This window comes from Buteo buteo, chromosome 31, assembly GCF_964188355.1.
Source record: "Buteo buteo chromosome 31, bButBut1.hap1.1, whole genome shotgun sequence".
Classification (NCBI taxonomy): domain Eukaryota; kingdom Metazoa; phylum Chordata; class Aves; order Accipitriformes; family Accipitridae; genus Buteo; species Buteo buteo.
The window spans coordinates 1,962,031-1,976,134 of NC_134201.1; the positions used below are offsets into that span (position 1 = coordinate 1,962,031).

Below are 14,104 nucleotides of genomic sequence, written 5' to 3' on the forward strand. Positions count from 1 at the left end.
ACTCTCGCTCCCTTATTTTTCCCTGCCCCGATCCCGTCGGGATCTGTCTCCGCTCCGGCAGTACCTGGCTCGCTGCAGATGATCTCCCAGGAGTTGTCGCAGTCGGACGCGTGGTCCCCCGTCACCTGCTCCGGGGTCGAACCGACGTCCTCACGTCCCTCGGGAACGGAGTTTCGGCTGTCGGATGCTGTCGGATGCATCCCGGGCTCGCTGTGACCTTCATCCCTGGCTGAGGGTCCGCTCTCATCCTCCTGGCCGGGTTGAGGCTGCGGGTGAAGTTCTTCTCCTCCACCACTGCCTTCAGAGCCCTCCATAGCGGCGGTCTGGATGCGGGGGTGACAGTGGGGAAATGTTTTTAGCACCAAAAACTCGCATTATGACAGCAAACCGGGGCGGGCATCGGGATTTAGGGAGGTTCGGGGCTCTAAAAACACTGATTTGGGGAGATTTGGGGCTTCAAAACAGCCATTTAGGGAGCTTCGGGGCTCAGGAACAGCAATTTAGGGGACTTTTTGGGTCAGAAACACCGATTTAGGGAGCTTCAGGGCTCCAAACAGTGACTTGGGGAGCTCTGGAACTCAGAAACTCCAATTTAGAGAGCTCTCGGGCTCAGAAACACCCACTTAGGGAACTCTGGGGCCTCTGAAATGCGTTTTTAGAGCACTTTGGGCATCAGAAACACACATTTGGAGAGTTTAGAGCTCAGAAAAACTGATCTCAGGAGATTTGGGGCTCGGAAGAACTGATGTGGACAGCTATGGAGCTGAGACTGAGTGATACGGGGAGCTTTTGGGCTGTGAAACGTCCATTTAGGAAGATTTGGGACCTCAAAAAGACACATTTAGGGAGCTTCGGGACTCCAAAACAGCAATTTAGGGTGTTCTTAGGCTGAGAAACAACCACTTAAGGAAATTTTGGGCCTCCAAAACACCTGTTTAGGGAGCTTTTGGGCTCAGAAACACCAATTTAGGTGGCGTTGGGCATCAGACACACCAATTTAGAGAGCTTTTGGGCTCAGAAAAACTGCTGTAGGGAGCTTTGGGGCTCAGAAAGAGTGTTTTGCAGAGCTTCTGGGCTCAGAAACATGGATTTAGGGAGTTTGGGGGCTCTGAAACACCCATTTCGGGAGCATTTGGGCATCAGAAACATGCACTTAGGGAGCTTTGGGGCCTCCAAACCACCTATTTAGAGAGATTTGGGGACCAGAGAGAGTGATCTGGGGAGCTTCTGGACTCAGAAACACCCATTTAGGGAGCTTTTGGGCTGAGAAATACCCATTTAGGGAGCTCTGAGCCTCAGAAAAGGTGACTTAGGGAGCTTGTGGCCTGAGAAACACCCACTTAAGGAACTTTTGGGCCCCCAAAACACCTATTTAGGGAGCATTGAGGTTCTTTGAGAGTGATTGGGGGAGCTTCTGAGCCCAGAAACACCCATTTAGGGAGATTTTGGGCTAAGAAACACCTACTTAGGGAGCTTTGGGGCTCAAAACCAATGATTTAGGGAGATTTTTAGCTCAGAAATACTGACTTAGGAAGCTTTTGGCCTTAGAAACATCAGTTTAGTAGCTTTTGGGTTCAGAAAAAAACACCTAGGGAGCTTTGGGGCTCCAAAACACCAACTTGTGGAGCATTTGGGGCTCCAAAAGACCCAGTTGGGGAACCTTTAGGCTCAGAAAGACCCATTTAGGGAGCTTCTGGCCAAAGAAACACACATTTAGGCTGATTTTGGGGCCCAAAACACTGAGTTAGGGAGCTTTGGGGCTCAGAAAGACCCATTTAGGGAGCTTTGGGCCTCAAAAACAGCGATTTAGGGAACTTAGGGCTCAAAAACGCCAATCAAGGTAGCTTTGGGCCTCAAAACCAGCACTTTAGGGAGCTCTTGGGCTCAGAAACAGCAATTCAGGGAGCTTCAAGACTCCAAAACTGCTATTTAGGAAGCTCTTGGGCTGAGAAACAACCACTTAAGGAAATTTTGGGCCTCCAAAACACCTATTTAGGGAGCTTTTGGGCTCACAAAGACCGTTTTAGGTGCCTCTGGGCATCAGAGATGCCAATTTAAAGAGCTTTGGGGCTCAGAAAAACTGCCGTAGGGAGCTTTGGGGCTCAGACAGTGATTTGCGGAGCTTCTGGGCTCAGAAACATGGATTTAGGGAGTTTGGGGGCTCTGAAACACCCATTTAGGGAGCTTTTGGACTCAGAAACTCCCATTAATGAGCTTTTAGCCCTCCGAAAAATCCATTTAGGGAGCTTCTGGGCCTCCAAAACACCAACTTCAGGAACATCTGGGCCTCCAAAACACCTGTTAAGGGAGCTTTTAGGCTCAGAAAGACCCATTTAGGGAGCTTTGGAGCTCAAAACCAGTGATTTAGGGAGCTCTTGGGCTGAGAAACAGCAATTCAGGGAGCTTCAGGACTCAAAACCAGCGAATTTAGGGAGCTCGTGGCCTGAGAAACACCCACTTAAGGAACTTTTGAGCCTCCAAAACACCTATTTAGGGAGTTTTGGGGTGCATTAAGAGTGATTTAGGGAGCTTCTGAGCTCAGAAACACCCATTTAGGGAGCTTTGGGGCTCAGAAAGACCCATTTAGGGAGCTTTGGGGCTCAAAACCAGCAATTTAGGGAACTTAGGGCTCAAAAACGCCAATCAATGTAGCTTCAGACCTCAAAAACAGCACTTTAGGGAGCTCTTGGGCTGAGAAACAACCACTTAAGGAAATTTTGGGCCTCCAAAATACCTATTTAGGGAGCTTTTGGGCTCACAAAACCGATTTAGGTGCCTCTGGGCATCAGAGACACCAATTTAGAGCTTTGGGGCCCAGAAAGAGTAATTTGGGGAGCTTCTGGGCTCAGAAACACCCATTTAGGGAGCTTTTGGGCTCAGAAACACCCACTTAGGGAGCTCTGGGACTCAGAAAAGGTGACTTAGGGAGCTCGTGGGCTGAGAAACACCAACTTAAGGAACTTCTGGGCCTCCAAAACACCTATTTATGGATCGTTGAGGTTCTTTGAGAGTGATTGGGGGAGCTTCTGAGCCCAGAACCACCCATTTAGGGAGCTTTGGGGCTCAGAAACACCCATTTAGGGAGCTTTGGGGCTCAGAAACACCCACTTAGGGAGCTTTGGGGCTCAGAAACACCCACTTAGGGAGCTTTGGGGCTCAGAAACACCCACTTAGGGAGCTTTGGGGCTCAGAAACAGCACTTTAGGAAGCTCTTGGGCTCAGAAACAGCAATTTAGGGAGCTTCAGGACTCCAAAACAGCAATTTAGGGTGTTCTTAGGCTGAGAAACAACCACTTAAGGAACTTTTGGGCCTCCAAAACACCTGTTTAGGGAGCTTTTGGGCTCAGAAACACCAATTTAGGTGGCGTTGGGCATCAGACACACCAATTTAGAGAGCTTTTGGGCTCAGAAAAACTGCTGTAGGGAGCTTTGGGGCTCAGAAAGAGTGTTTTGCAGAGCTTCTGGGCTCAGAAACATGGATTTAGGGAGTTTGGGGGCTCTGAAACACCCATTTCGGGAGCATTTGGGCATCAGAAACATGCACTTAGGGAGCTTTGGGGCCTCCAAACCACCTATTTAGAGAGATTTGGGGACCAGAGAGAGTGATCTGGGGAGCTTCTGGACTCAGAAACACCCATTTAGGGAGCTTTTGGGCTGAGAAATACCCATTTAGGGAGCTCTGAGCCTCAGAAAAGGTGACTTAGGGAGCTTGTGGCCTGAGAAACACCCACTTAAGGAACTTTTGGGCCCCCAAAACACCTATTTAGGGAGCATTGAGGTTCTTTGAGAGTGATTGGGGGAGCTTCTGAGCCCAGAAACACCCATTTAGGGAGATTTTGGGCTAAGAAACACCTACTTAGGGAGCTTTGGGGCTCAAAACCAATGATTTAGGGAGATTTTTAGCTCAGAAATACTGACTTAGGAAGCTTTTGGCCTTAGAAACATCAGTTTAGTAGCTTTTGGGTTCAGAAAAAAACACCTAGGGAGCTTTGGGGCTCCAAAACACCAACTTGTGGAGCATTTGGGGCTCCAAAACACCAGCTGGTGGAGCATTTGGGGCTCCAAAAGACCCAGTTGGGGAACCTTTAGGCTCAGAAAGACCCATTTAGGGAGCTTCTGGCCAAAGAAACACACATTTAGGCTGATTTTGGGGCCCAAAACACTGAGTTAGGGAGCTTTGGGGCTCAGAAAGACCCATTTAGGGAGCTTTGGGCCTCAAAAACAGCGATTTAGGGAACTTAGGGCTCAAAAACGCCAATCAAGGTAGCTTTGGGCCTCAAAACCAGCACTTTAGGGAGCTCTTGGGCTCAGAAACAGCAATTCAGGGAGCTTCAAGACTCCAAAACTGCTATTTAGGAAGCTCTTGGGCTGAGAAACAACCACTTAAGGAAATTTTGGGCCTCCAAAACACCTATTTAGGGAGCTTTTGGGCTCACAAAGACCGTTTTAGGTGCCTCTGGGCATCAGAGATGCCAATTTAAAGAGCTTTGGGGCTCAGAAAAACTGCCGTAGGGAGCTTTGGGGCTCAGACAGTGATTTGCGGAGCTTCTGGGCTCAGAAACATGGATTTAGGGAGTTTGGGGGCTCTGAAACACCCATTTAGGGAGCTTTTGGACTCAGAAACTCCCATTAATGAGCTTTTAGCCCTCCGAAAAATCCATTTAGGGAGCTTCTGGGCCTCCAAAACACCAACTTCAGGAACATCTGGGCCTCCAAAACACCTGTTAAGGGAGCTTTTAGGCTCAGAAAGACCCATTTAGGGAGCTTTGGAGCTCAAAACCAGTGATTTAGGGAGCTCTTGGGCTGAGAAACAGCAATTCAGGGAGCTTCAGGACTCAAAACCAGCGAATTTAGGGAGCTCGTGGCCTGAGAAACACCCACTTAAGGAACTTTTGAGCCTCCAAAACACCTATTTAGGGAGTTTTGGGGTGCATTAAGAGTGATTTAGGGAGCTTCTGAGCTCAGAAACACCCATTTAGGGAGCTTTGGGGCTCAGAAAGACCCATTTAGGGAGCTTTGGGGCTCAAAACCAGCAATTTAGGGAACTTAGGGCTCAAAAACGCCAATCAATGTAGCTTCAGACCTCAAAAACAGCACTTTAGGGAGCTCTTGGGCTGAGAAACAACCACTTAAGGAAATTTTGGGCCTCCAAAATACCTATTTAGGGAGCTTTTGGGCTCACAAAACCGATTTAGGTGCCTCTGGGCATCAGAGACACCAATTTAGAGCTTTGGGGCCCAGAAAGAGTAATTTGGGGAGCTTCTGGGCTCAGAAACACCCATTTAGGGAGCTTTTGGGCTCAGAAACACCCACTTAGGGAGCTCTGGGACTCAGAAAAGGTGACTTAGGGAGCTCGTGGGCTGAGAAACACCAACTTAAGGAACTTCTGGGCCTCCAAAACACCTATTTATGGATCGTTGAGGTTCTTTGAGAGTGATTGGGGGAGCTTCTGAGCCCAGAACCACCCATTTAGGGAGCTTTGGGGCTCAGAAACACCCATTTAGGGAGCTTTGGGGCTCAGAAACACCCACTTAGGGAGCTTTGGGGCTCAGAAACACCCACTTAGGGAGCTTTGGGGCTCAGAAACACCCACTTAGGGAGCTTTGGGGCTCAGAAACACCCACTTAGGGAGCTTTGGGGCTCAGAAACAGCACTTTAGGAAGCTCTTGGGCTCAGAAACAGCAATTTAGGGAGCTTCAGGACTCCAAAACAGCAATTTAGGGTGTTCTTAGGCTGAGAAACAACCACTTAAGGAACTTTTGGGCCTCCAAAACACCTGTTTAGGGAGCTTTTGGGCTCAGAAACACCAATTTAGGTGGCGTTGGGCATCAGACACACCAATTTAGAGAGCTTTTGGGCTCAGAAAAACTGCTGTAGGGAGCTTTGGGGCTCAGAAAGAGTGTTTTGCAGAGCTTCTGGGCTCAGAAACATGGATTTAGGGAGTTTGGGGGCTCTGAAACACCCATTTCGGGAGCATTTGGGCATCAGAAACATGCACTTAGGGAGCTTTGGGGCCTCCAAACCACCTATTTAGAGAGATTTGGGGACCAGAGAGAGTGATCTGGGGAGCTTCTGGACTCAGAAACACCCATTTAGGGAGCTTTTGGGCTGAGAAATACCCATTTAGGGAGCTCTGAGCCTCAGAAAAGGTGACTTAGGGAGCTTGTGGCCTGAGAAACACCCACTTAAGGAACTTTTGGGCCCCCAAAACACCTATTTAGGGAGCATTGAGGTTCTTTGAGAGTGATTGGGGGAGCTTCTGAGCCCAGAAACACCCATTTAGGGAGATTTTGGGCTAAGAAACACCTACTTAGGGAGCTTTGGGGCTCAAAACCAATGATTTAGGGAGATTTTTAGCTCAGAAATACTGACTTAGGAAGCTTTTGGCCTTAGAAACATCAGTTTAGTAGCTTTTGGGTTCAGAAAAAAACACCTAGGGAGCTTTGGGGCTCCAAAACACCAACTTGTGGAGCATTTGGGGCTCCAAAAGACCCAGTTGGGGAACCTTTAGGCTCAGAAAGACCCATTTAGGGAGCTTCTGGCCAAAGAAACACACATTTAGGCTGATTTTGGGGCCCAAAACACTGAGTTAGGGAGCTTTGGGGCTCAGAAAGACCCATTTAGGGAGCTTTGGGCCTCAAAAACAGCGATTTAGGGAACTTAGGGCTCAAAAACGCCAATCAAGGTAGCTTTGGGCCTCAAAACCAGCACTTTAGGGAGCTCTTGGGCTCAGAAACAGCAATTCAGGGAGCTTCAAGACTCCAAAACTGCTATTTAGGAAGCTCTTGGGCTGAGAAACAACCACTTAAGGAAATTTTGGGCCTCCAAAACACCTATTTAGGGAGCTTTTGGGCTCACAAAGACCGTTTTAGGTGCCTCTGGGCATCAGAGATGCCAATTTAAAGAGCTTTGGGGCTCAGAAAAACTGCCGTAGGGAGCTTTGGGGCTCAGACAGTGATTTGCGGAGCTTCTGGGCTCAGAAACATGGATTTAGGGAGTTTGGGGGCTCTGAAACACCCATTTAGGGAGCTTTTGGACTCAGAAACTCCCATTAATGAGCTTTTAGCCCTCCGAAAAATCCATTTAGAGAGCTTCTGGGCCTCCAAAACACCAACTTCAGGAACATCTGGGCCTCCAAAACACCTGTTAAGGGAGCTTTTAGGCTCAGAAAGACCCATTTAGGGAGCTTTGGAGCTCAAAACCAGTGATTTAGGGAGCTCTTGGGCTGAGAAACAGCAATTCAGGGAGCTTCAGGACTCAAAACCAGCGAATTTAGGGAGCTCGTGGCCTGAGAAACACCCACTTAAGGAACTTTTGAGCCTCCAAAACACCTATTTAGGGAGTTTTGGGGTGCATTAAGAGTGATTTAGGGAGCTTCTGAGCTCAGAAACACCCATTTAGGGAGCTTTGGGGCTCAGAAAGACCCATTTAGGGAGCTTTGGGGCTCAAAACCAGCAATTTAGGGAACTTAGGGCTCAAAAACGCCAATCAATGTAGCTTCAGACCTCAAAAACAGCACTTTAGGGAGCTCTTGGGCTGAGAAACAACCACTTAAGGAAATTTTGGGCCTCCAAAATACCTATTTAGGGAGCTTTTGGGCTCACAAAACCGATTTAGGTGCCTCTGGGCATCAGAGACACCAATTTAGAGCTTTGGGGCCCAGAAAGAGTAATTTGGGGAGCTTCTGGGCTCAGAAACACCCATTTAGGGAGCTTTTGGGCTCAGAAACACCCAGTTAGGGAGCTCTGGGACTCAGAAAAGGTGACTTAGGGAGCTCGTGGGCTGAGAAACACCAACTTAAGGAACTTCTGGGCCTCCAAAACACCTATTTATGGATCGTTGAGGTTCTTTGAGAGTGATTGGGGGAGCTTCTGAGCCCAGAACCACCCATTTAGGGAGCTTTGGGGCTCAGAAACACCCATTTAGGGAGCTTTGGGGCTCAGAAACACCCACTTAGGGAGCTTTGGGGCTCAGAAACACCCACTTAGGGAGCTTTGGGGCTCAGAAACACCCACTTAGGGAGCTTTGGGGCTCAGAAACAGCACTTTAGGAAGCTCTTGGGCTCAGAAACAGCAATTTAGGGAGCTTCAGGACTCCAAAACAGCAATTTAGGGTGTTCTTAGGCTGAGAAACAACCACTTAAGGAACTTTTGGGCCTCCAAAACACCTGTTTAGGGAGCTTTTGGGCTCAGAAACACCAATTTAGGTGGCGTTGGGCATCAGACACACCAATTTAGAGAGCTTTTGGGCTCAGAAAAACTGCTGTAGGGAGCTTTGGGGCTCAGAAAGAGTGTTTTGCAGAGCTTCTGGGCTCAGAAACATGGATTTAGGGAGTTTGGGGGCTCTGAAACACCCATTTCGGGAGCATTTGGGCATCAGAAACATGCACTTAGGGAGCTTTGGGGCCTCCAAACCACCTATTTAGAGAGATTTGGGGACCAGAGAGAGTGATCTGGGGAGCTTCTGGACTCAGAAACACCCATTTAGGGAGCTTTTGGGCTGAGAAATACCCATTTAGGGAGCTCTGAGCCTCAGAAAAGGTGACTTAGGGAGCTTGTGGCCTGAGAAACACCCACTTAAGGAACTTTTGGGCCCCCAAAACACCTATTTAGGGAGCATTGAGGTTCTTTGAGAGTGATTGGGGGAGCTTCTGAGCCCAGAAACACCCATTTAGGGAGATTTTGGGCTAAGAAACACCTACTTAGGGAGCTTTGGGGCTCAAAACCAATGATTTAGGGAGATTTTTAGCTCAGAAATACTGACTTAGGAAGCTTTTGGCCTTAGAAACATCAGTTTAGTAGCTTTTGGGTTCAGAAAAAAACACCTAGGGAGCTTTGGGGCTCCAAAACACCAACTTGTGGAGCATTTGGGGCTCCAAAACACCAGCTGGTGGAGCATTTGGGGCTCCAAAAGACCCAGTTGGGGAACCTTTAGGCTCAGAAAGACCCATTTAGGGAGCTTCTGGCCAAAGAAACACACATTTAGGCTGATTTTGGGGCCCAAAACACTGAGTTAGGGAGCTTTGGGGCTCAGAAAGACCCATTTAGGGAGCTTTGGGCCTCAAAAACAGCGATTTAGGGAACTTAGGGCTCAAAAACGCCAATCAAGGTAGCTTTGGGCCTCAAAACCAGCACTTTAGGGAGCTCTTGGGCTCAGAAACAGCAATTCAGGGAGCTTCAAGACTCCAAAACTGCTATTTAGGAAGCTCTTGGGCTGAGAAACAACCACTTAAGGAAATTTTGGGCCTCCAAAACACCTATTTAGGGAGCTTTTGGGCTCACAAAGACCGTTTTAGGTGCCTCTGGGCATCAGAGATGCCAATTTAAAGAGCTTTGGGGCTCAGAAAAACTGCCGTAGGGAGCTTTGGGGCTCAGACAGTGATTTGCGGAGCTTCTGGGCTCAGAAACATGGATTTAGGGAGTTTGGGGGCTCTGAAACACCCATTTAGGGAGCTTTTGGACTCAGAAACTCCCATTAATGAGCTTTTAGCCCTCCGAAAAATCCATTTAGGGAGCTTCTGGGCCTCCAAAACACCAACTTCAGGAACATCTGGGCCTCCAAAACACCTGTTAAGGGAGCTTTTAGGCTCAGAAAGACCCATTTAGGGAGCTTTGGAGCTCAAAACCAGTGATTTAGGGAGCTCTTGGGCTGAGAAACAGCAATTCAGGGAGCTTCAGGACTCAAAACCAGCGAATTTAGGGAGCTCGTGGCCTGAGAAACACCCACTTAAGGAACTTTTGAGCCTCCAAAACACCTATTTAGGGAGGTTTGGGGTGCATTAAGAGTGATTTAGGGAGCTTCTGAGCTCAGAAACACCCATTTAGGGAGCTTTGGGGCTCAGAAAGACCCATTTAGGGAGCTTTGGGGCTCAAAACCAGCAATTTAGGGAACTTAGGGCTCAAAAACGCCAATCAATGTAGCTTCAGACCTCAAAAACAGCACTTTAGGGAGCTCTTGGGCTGAGAAACAACCACTTAAGGAAATTTTGGGCCTCCAAAATACCTATTTAGGGAGCTTTTGGGCTCACAAAACCGATTTAGGTGCCTCTGGGCATCAGAGACACCAATTTAGAGCTTTGGGGCCCAGAAAGAGTAATTTGGGGAGCTTCTGGGCTCAGAAACACCCATTTAGGGAGCTTTGGGGCTCAGAAACACCCACTTAGGGAGCTTTGGGGCTCAGAAACACCCACTTAGGGAGCTTTGGGGCTCAGAAACACCCACTTAGGGAGCTTTGGGGCTCAGAAACAGCACTTTAGGAAGCTCTTGGGCTCAGAAACAGCAATTTAGGGAGCTTCAGGACTCCAAAACAGCAATTTAGGGTGTTCTTAGGCTGAGAAACAACCACTTAAGGAACTTTTGGGCCTCCAAAACACCTGTTTAGGGAGCTTTTGGGCTCAGAAACACCAATTTAGGTGGCGTTGGGCATCAGACACACCAATTTAGAGAGCTTTTGGGCTCAGAAAAACTGCTGTAGGGAGCTTTGGGGCTCAGAAAGAGTGTTTTGCAGAGCTTCTGGGCTCAGAAACATGGATTTAGGGAGTTTGGGGGCTCTGAAACACCCATTTCGGGAGCATTTGGGCATCAGAAACATGCATTTAGGGAGCTTTGGGGCCTCCAAACCACCTATTTAGAGAGATTTGGGGACCAGAGAGAGTGATCTGGGGAGCTTCTGGACTCAGAAACACCCATTTAGGGAGCTTTTGGGCTGAGAAATACCCATTTAGGGAGCTCTGAGCCTCAGAAAAGGTGACTTAGGGAGCTTGTGGCCTGAGAAACACCCACTTAAGGAACTTTTGGGCCCCCAAAACACCTATTTAGGGAGCATTGAGGTTCTTTGAGAGTGATTGGGGGAGCTTCTGAGCCCAGAAACACCCATTTAGGGAGATTTTGGGCTAAGAAACACCTACTTAGGGAGCTTTGGGGCTCAAAACCAATGATTTAGGGAGATTTTTAGCTCAGAAATACTGACTTAGGAAGCTTTTGGCCTTAGAAACATCAGTTTAGTAGCTTTTGGGTTCAGAAAAAAACACCTAGGGAGCTTTGGGGCTCCAAAACACCAACTTGTGGAGCATTTGGGGCTCCAAAAGACCCAGTTGGGGAACCTTTAGGCTCAGAAAGACCCATTTAGGGAGCTTCTGGCCAAAGAAACACACATTTAGGCTGATTTTGGGGCCCAAAACACTGAGTTAGGGAGCTTTGGGGCTCAGAAAGACCCATTTAGGGAGCTTTGGGCCTCAAAAACAGCGATTTAGGGAACTTAGGGCTCAAAAACGCCAATCAAGGTAGCTTTGGGCCTCAAAACCAGCACTTTAGGGAGCTCTTGGGCTCAGAAACAGCAATTCAGGGAGCTTCAAGACTCCAAAACTGCTATTTAGGAAGCTCTTGGGCTGAGAAACAACCACTTAAGGAAATTTTGGGCCTCCAAAACACCTATTTAGGGAGCTTTTGGGCTCACAAAGACCGTTTTAGGTGCCTCTGGGCATCAGAGATGCCAATTTAAAGAGCTTTGGGGCTCAGAAAAACTGCCGTAGGGAGCTTTGGGGCTCAGACAGTGATTTGCGGAGCTTCTGGGCTCAGAAACATGGATTTAGGGAGTTTGGGGGCTCTGAAACACCCATTTAGGGAGCTTTTGGACTCAGAAACTCCCATTAATGAGCTTTTAGCCCTCCGAAAAATCCATTTAGGGAGCTTCTGGGCCTCCAAAACACCAACTTCAGGAACATCTGGGCCTCCAAAACACCTGTTAAGGGAGCTTTTAGGCTCAGAAAGACCCATTTAGGGAGCTTTGGAGCTCAAAACCAGTGATTTAGGGAGCTCTTGGGCTGAGAAACAGCAATTCAGGGAGCTTCAGGACTCAAAACCAGCGAATTTAGGGAGCTCGTGGCCTGAGAAACACCCACTTAAGGAACTTTTGAGCCTCCAAAACACCTATTTAGGGAGTTTTGGGGTGCATTAAGAGTGATTTAGGGAGCTTCTGAGCTCAGAAACACCCATTTAGGGAGCTTTGGGGCTCAGAAAGACCCATTTAGGGAGCTTTGGGGCTCAAAACCAGCAATTTAGGGAACTTAGGGCTCAAAAACGCCAATCAATGTAGCTTCAGACCTCAAAAACAGCACTTTAGGGAGCTCTTGGGCTGAGAAACAACCACTTAAGGAAATTTTGGGCCTCCAAAATACCTATTTAGGGAGCTTTTGGGCTCACAAAACCGATTTAGGTGCCTCTGGGCATCAGAGACACCAATTTAGAGCTTTGGGGCCCAGAAAGAGTAATTTGGGGAGCTTCTGGGCTCAGAAACACCCATTTAGGGAGCTTTTGGGCTCAGAAACACCCAGTTAGGGAGCTCTGGGACTCAGAAAAGGTGACTTAGGGAGCTCGTGGGCTGAGAAACACCAACTTAAGGAACTTCTGGGCCTCCAAAACACCTATTTATGGATCGTTGAGGTTCTTTGAGAGTGATTGGGGGAGCTTCTGAGCCCAGAACCACCCATTTAGGGAGCTTTGGGGCTCAGAAACACCCATTTAGGGAGCTTTGGGGCTCAGAAACACCCACTTAGGGAGCTTTGGGGCTCAGAAACACCCACTTAGGGAGCTTTGGGGCTCAGAAACACCCACTTAGGGAGCTTTGGGGCTCAGAAACAGCACTTTAGGAAGCTCTTGGGCTCAGAAACAGCAATTTAGGGAGCTTCAGGACTCCAAAACAGCAATTTAGGGTGTTCTTAGGCTGAGAAACAACCACTTAAGGAACTTTTGGGCCTCCAAAACACCTGTTTAGGGAGCTTTTGGGCTCAGAAACACCAATTTAGGTGGCGTTGGGCATCAGACACACCAATTTAGAGAGCTTTTGGGCTCAGAAAAACTGCTGTAGGGAGCTTTGGGGCTCAGAAAGAGTGTTTTGCAGAGCTTCTGGGCTCAGAAACATGGATTTAGGGAGTTTGGGGGCTCTGAAACACCCATTTCGGGAGCATTTGGGCATCAGAAACATGCACTTAGGGAGCTTTGGGGCCTCCAAACCACCTATTTAGAGAGATTTGGGGACCAGAGAGAGTGATCTGGGGAGCTTCTGGACTCAGAAACACCCATTTAGGGAGCTTTTGGGCTGAGAAATACCCATTTAGGGAGCTCTGAGCCTCAGAAAAGGTGACTTAGGGAGCTTGTGGCCTGAGAAACACCCACTTAAGGAACTTTTGGGCCCCCAAAACACCTATTTAGGGAGCATTGAGGTTCTTTGAGAGTGATTGGGGGAGCTTCTGAGCCCAGAAACACCCATTTAGGGAGATTTTGGGCTAAGAAACACCTACTTAGGGAGCTTTGGGGCTCAAAACCAATGATTTAGGGAGATTTTTAGCTCAGAAATACTGACTTAGGAAGCTTTTGGCCTTAGAAACATCAGTTTAGTAGCTTTTGGGTTCAGAAAAAAACACCTAGGGAGCTTTGGGGCTCCAAAACACCAACTTGTGGAGCATTTGGGGCTCCAAAAGACCCAGTTGGGGAACCTTTAGGCTCAGAAAGACCCATTTAGGGAGCTTCTGGCCAAAGAAACACACATTTAGGCTGATTTTGGGGCCCAAAACACTGAGTTAGGGAGCTTTGGGGCTCAGAAAGACCCATTTAGGGAGCTTTGGGCCTCAAAAACAGCGATTTAGGGAACTTAGGGCTCAAAAACGCCAATCAAGGTAGCTTTGGGCCTCAAAACCAGCACTTTAGGGAGCTCTTGGGCTCAGAAACAGCAATTCAGGGAGCTTCAAGACTCCAAAACTGCTATTTAGGAAGCTCTTGGGCTGAGAAACAACCACTTAAGGAAATTTTGGGCCTCCAAAACACCTATTTAGGGAGCTTTTGGGCTCACAAAGACCGTTTTAGGTGCCTCTGGGCATCAGAGATGCCAATTTAAAGAGCTTTGGGGCTCAGAAAAACTGCCGTAGGGAGCTTTGGGGCTCAGACAGTGATTTGCGGAGCTTCTGGGCTCAGAAACATGGATTTAGGGAGTTTGGGGGCTCTGAAACACCCATTTAGGGAGCTTTTGGACTCAGAAACTCCCATTAATGAGCTTTTAGCCCTCCGAAAAATCCATTTAGAGAGCTTCTGGGCCTCCAAAACACCAACTT

At 48.3% G+C, this 14,104-nt stretch overlaps 1 protein-coding gene across 3 annotated transcripts in view; it reads right to left on the reverse strand.

Moving 5' to 3' along the window:
• Window positions 1-14,104, reverse strand: part of LOC142026096 (E3 ubiquitin-protein ligase rnf213-alpha-like) — a 57,832-nt gene that overhangs the window by 39,292 nt on the left and 4,436 nt on the right. For all 3 annotated transcript variants that reach the window (XM_075018929.1, XM_075018931.1, XM_075018928.1), the window contains exon 2: window positions 65-323. In XM_075018929.1, the coding sequence (XP_074875030.1) occupies window positions 65-314 (250 nt within the window). In that variant the 5' untranslated portion in view covers window positions 315-323. The remainder of the gene's footprint in view (window positions 1-64; window positions 324-14,104) is intronic.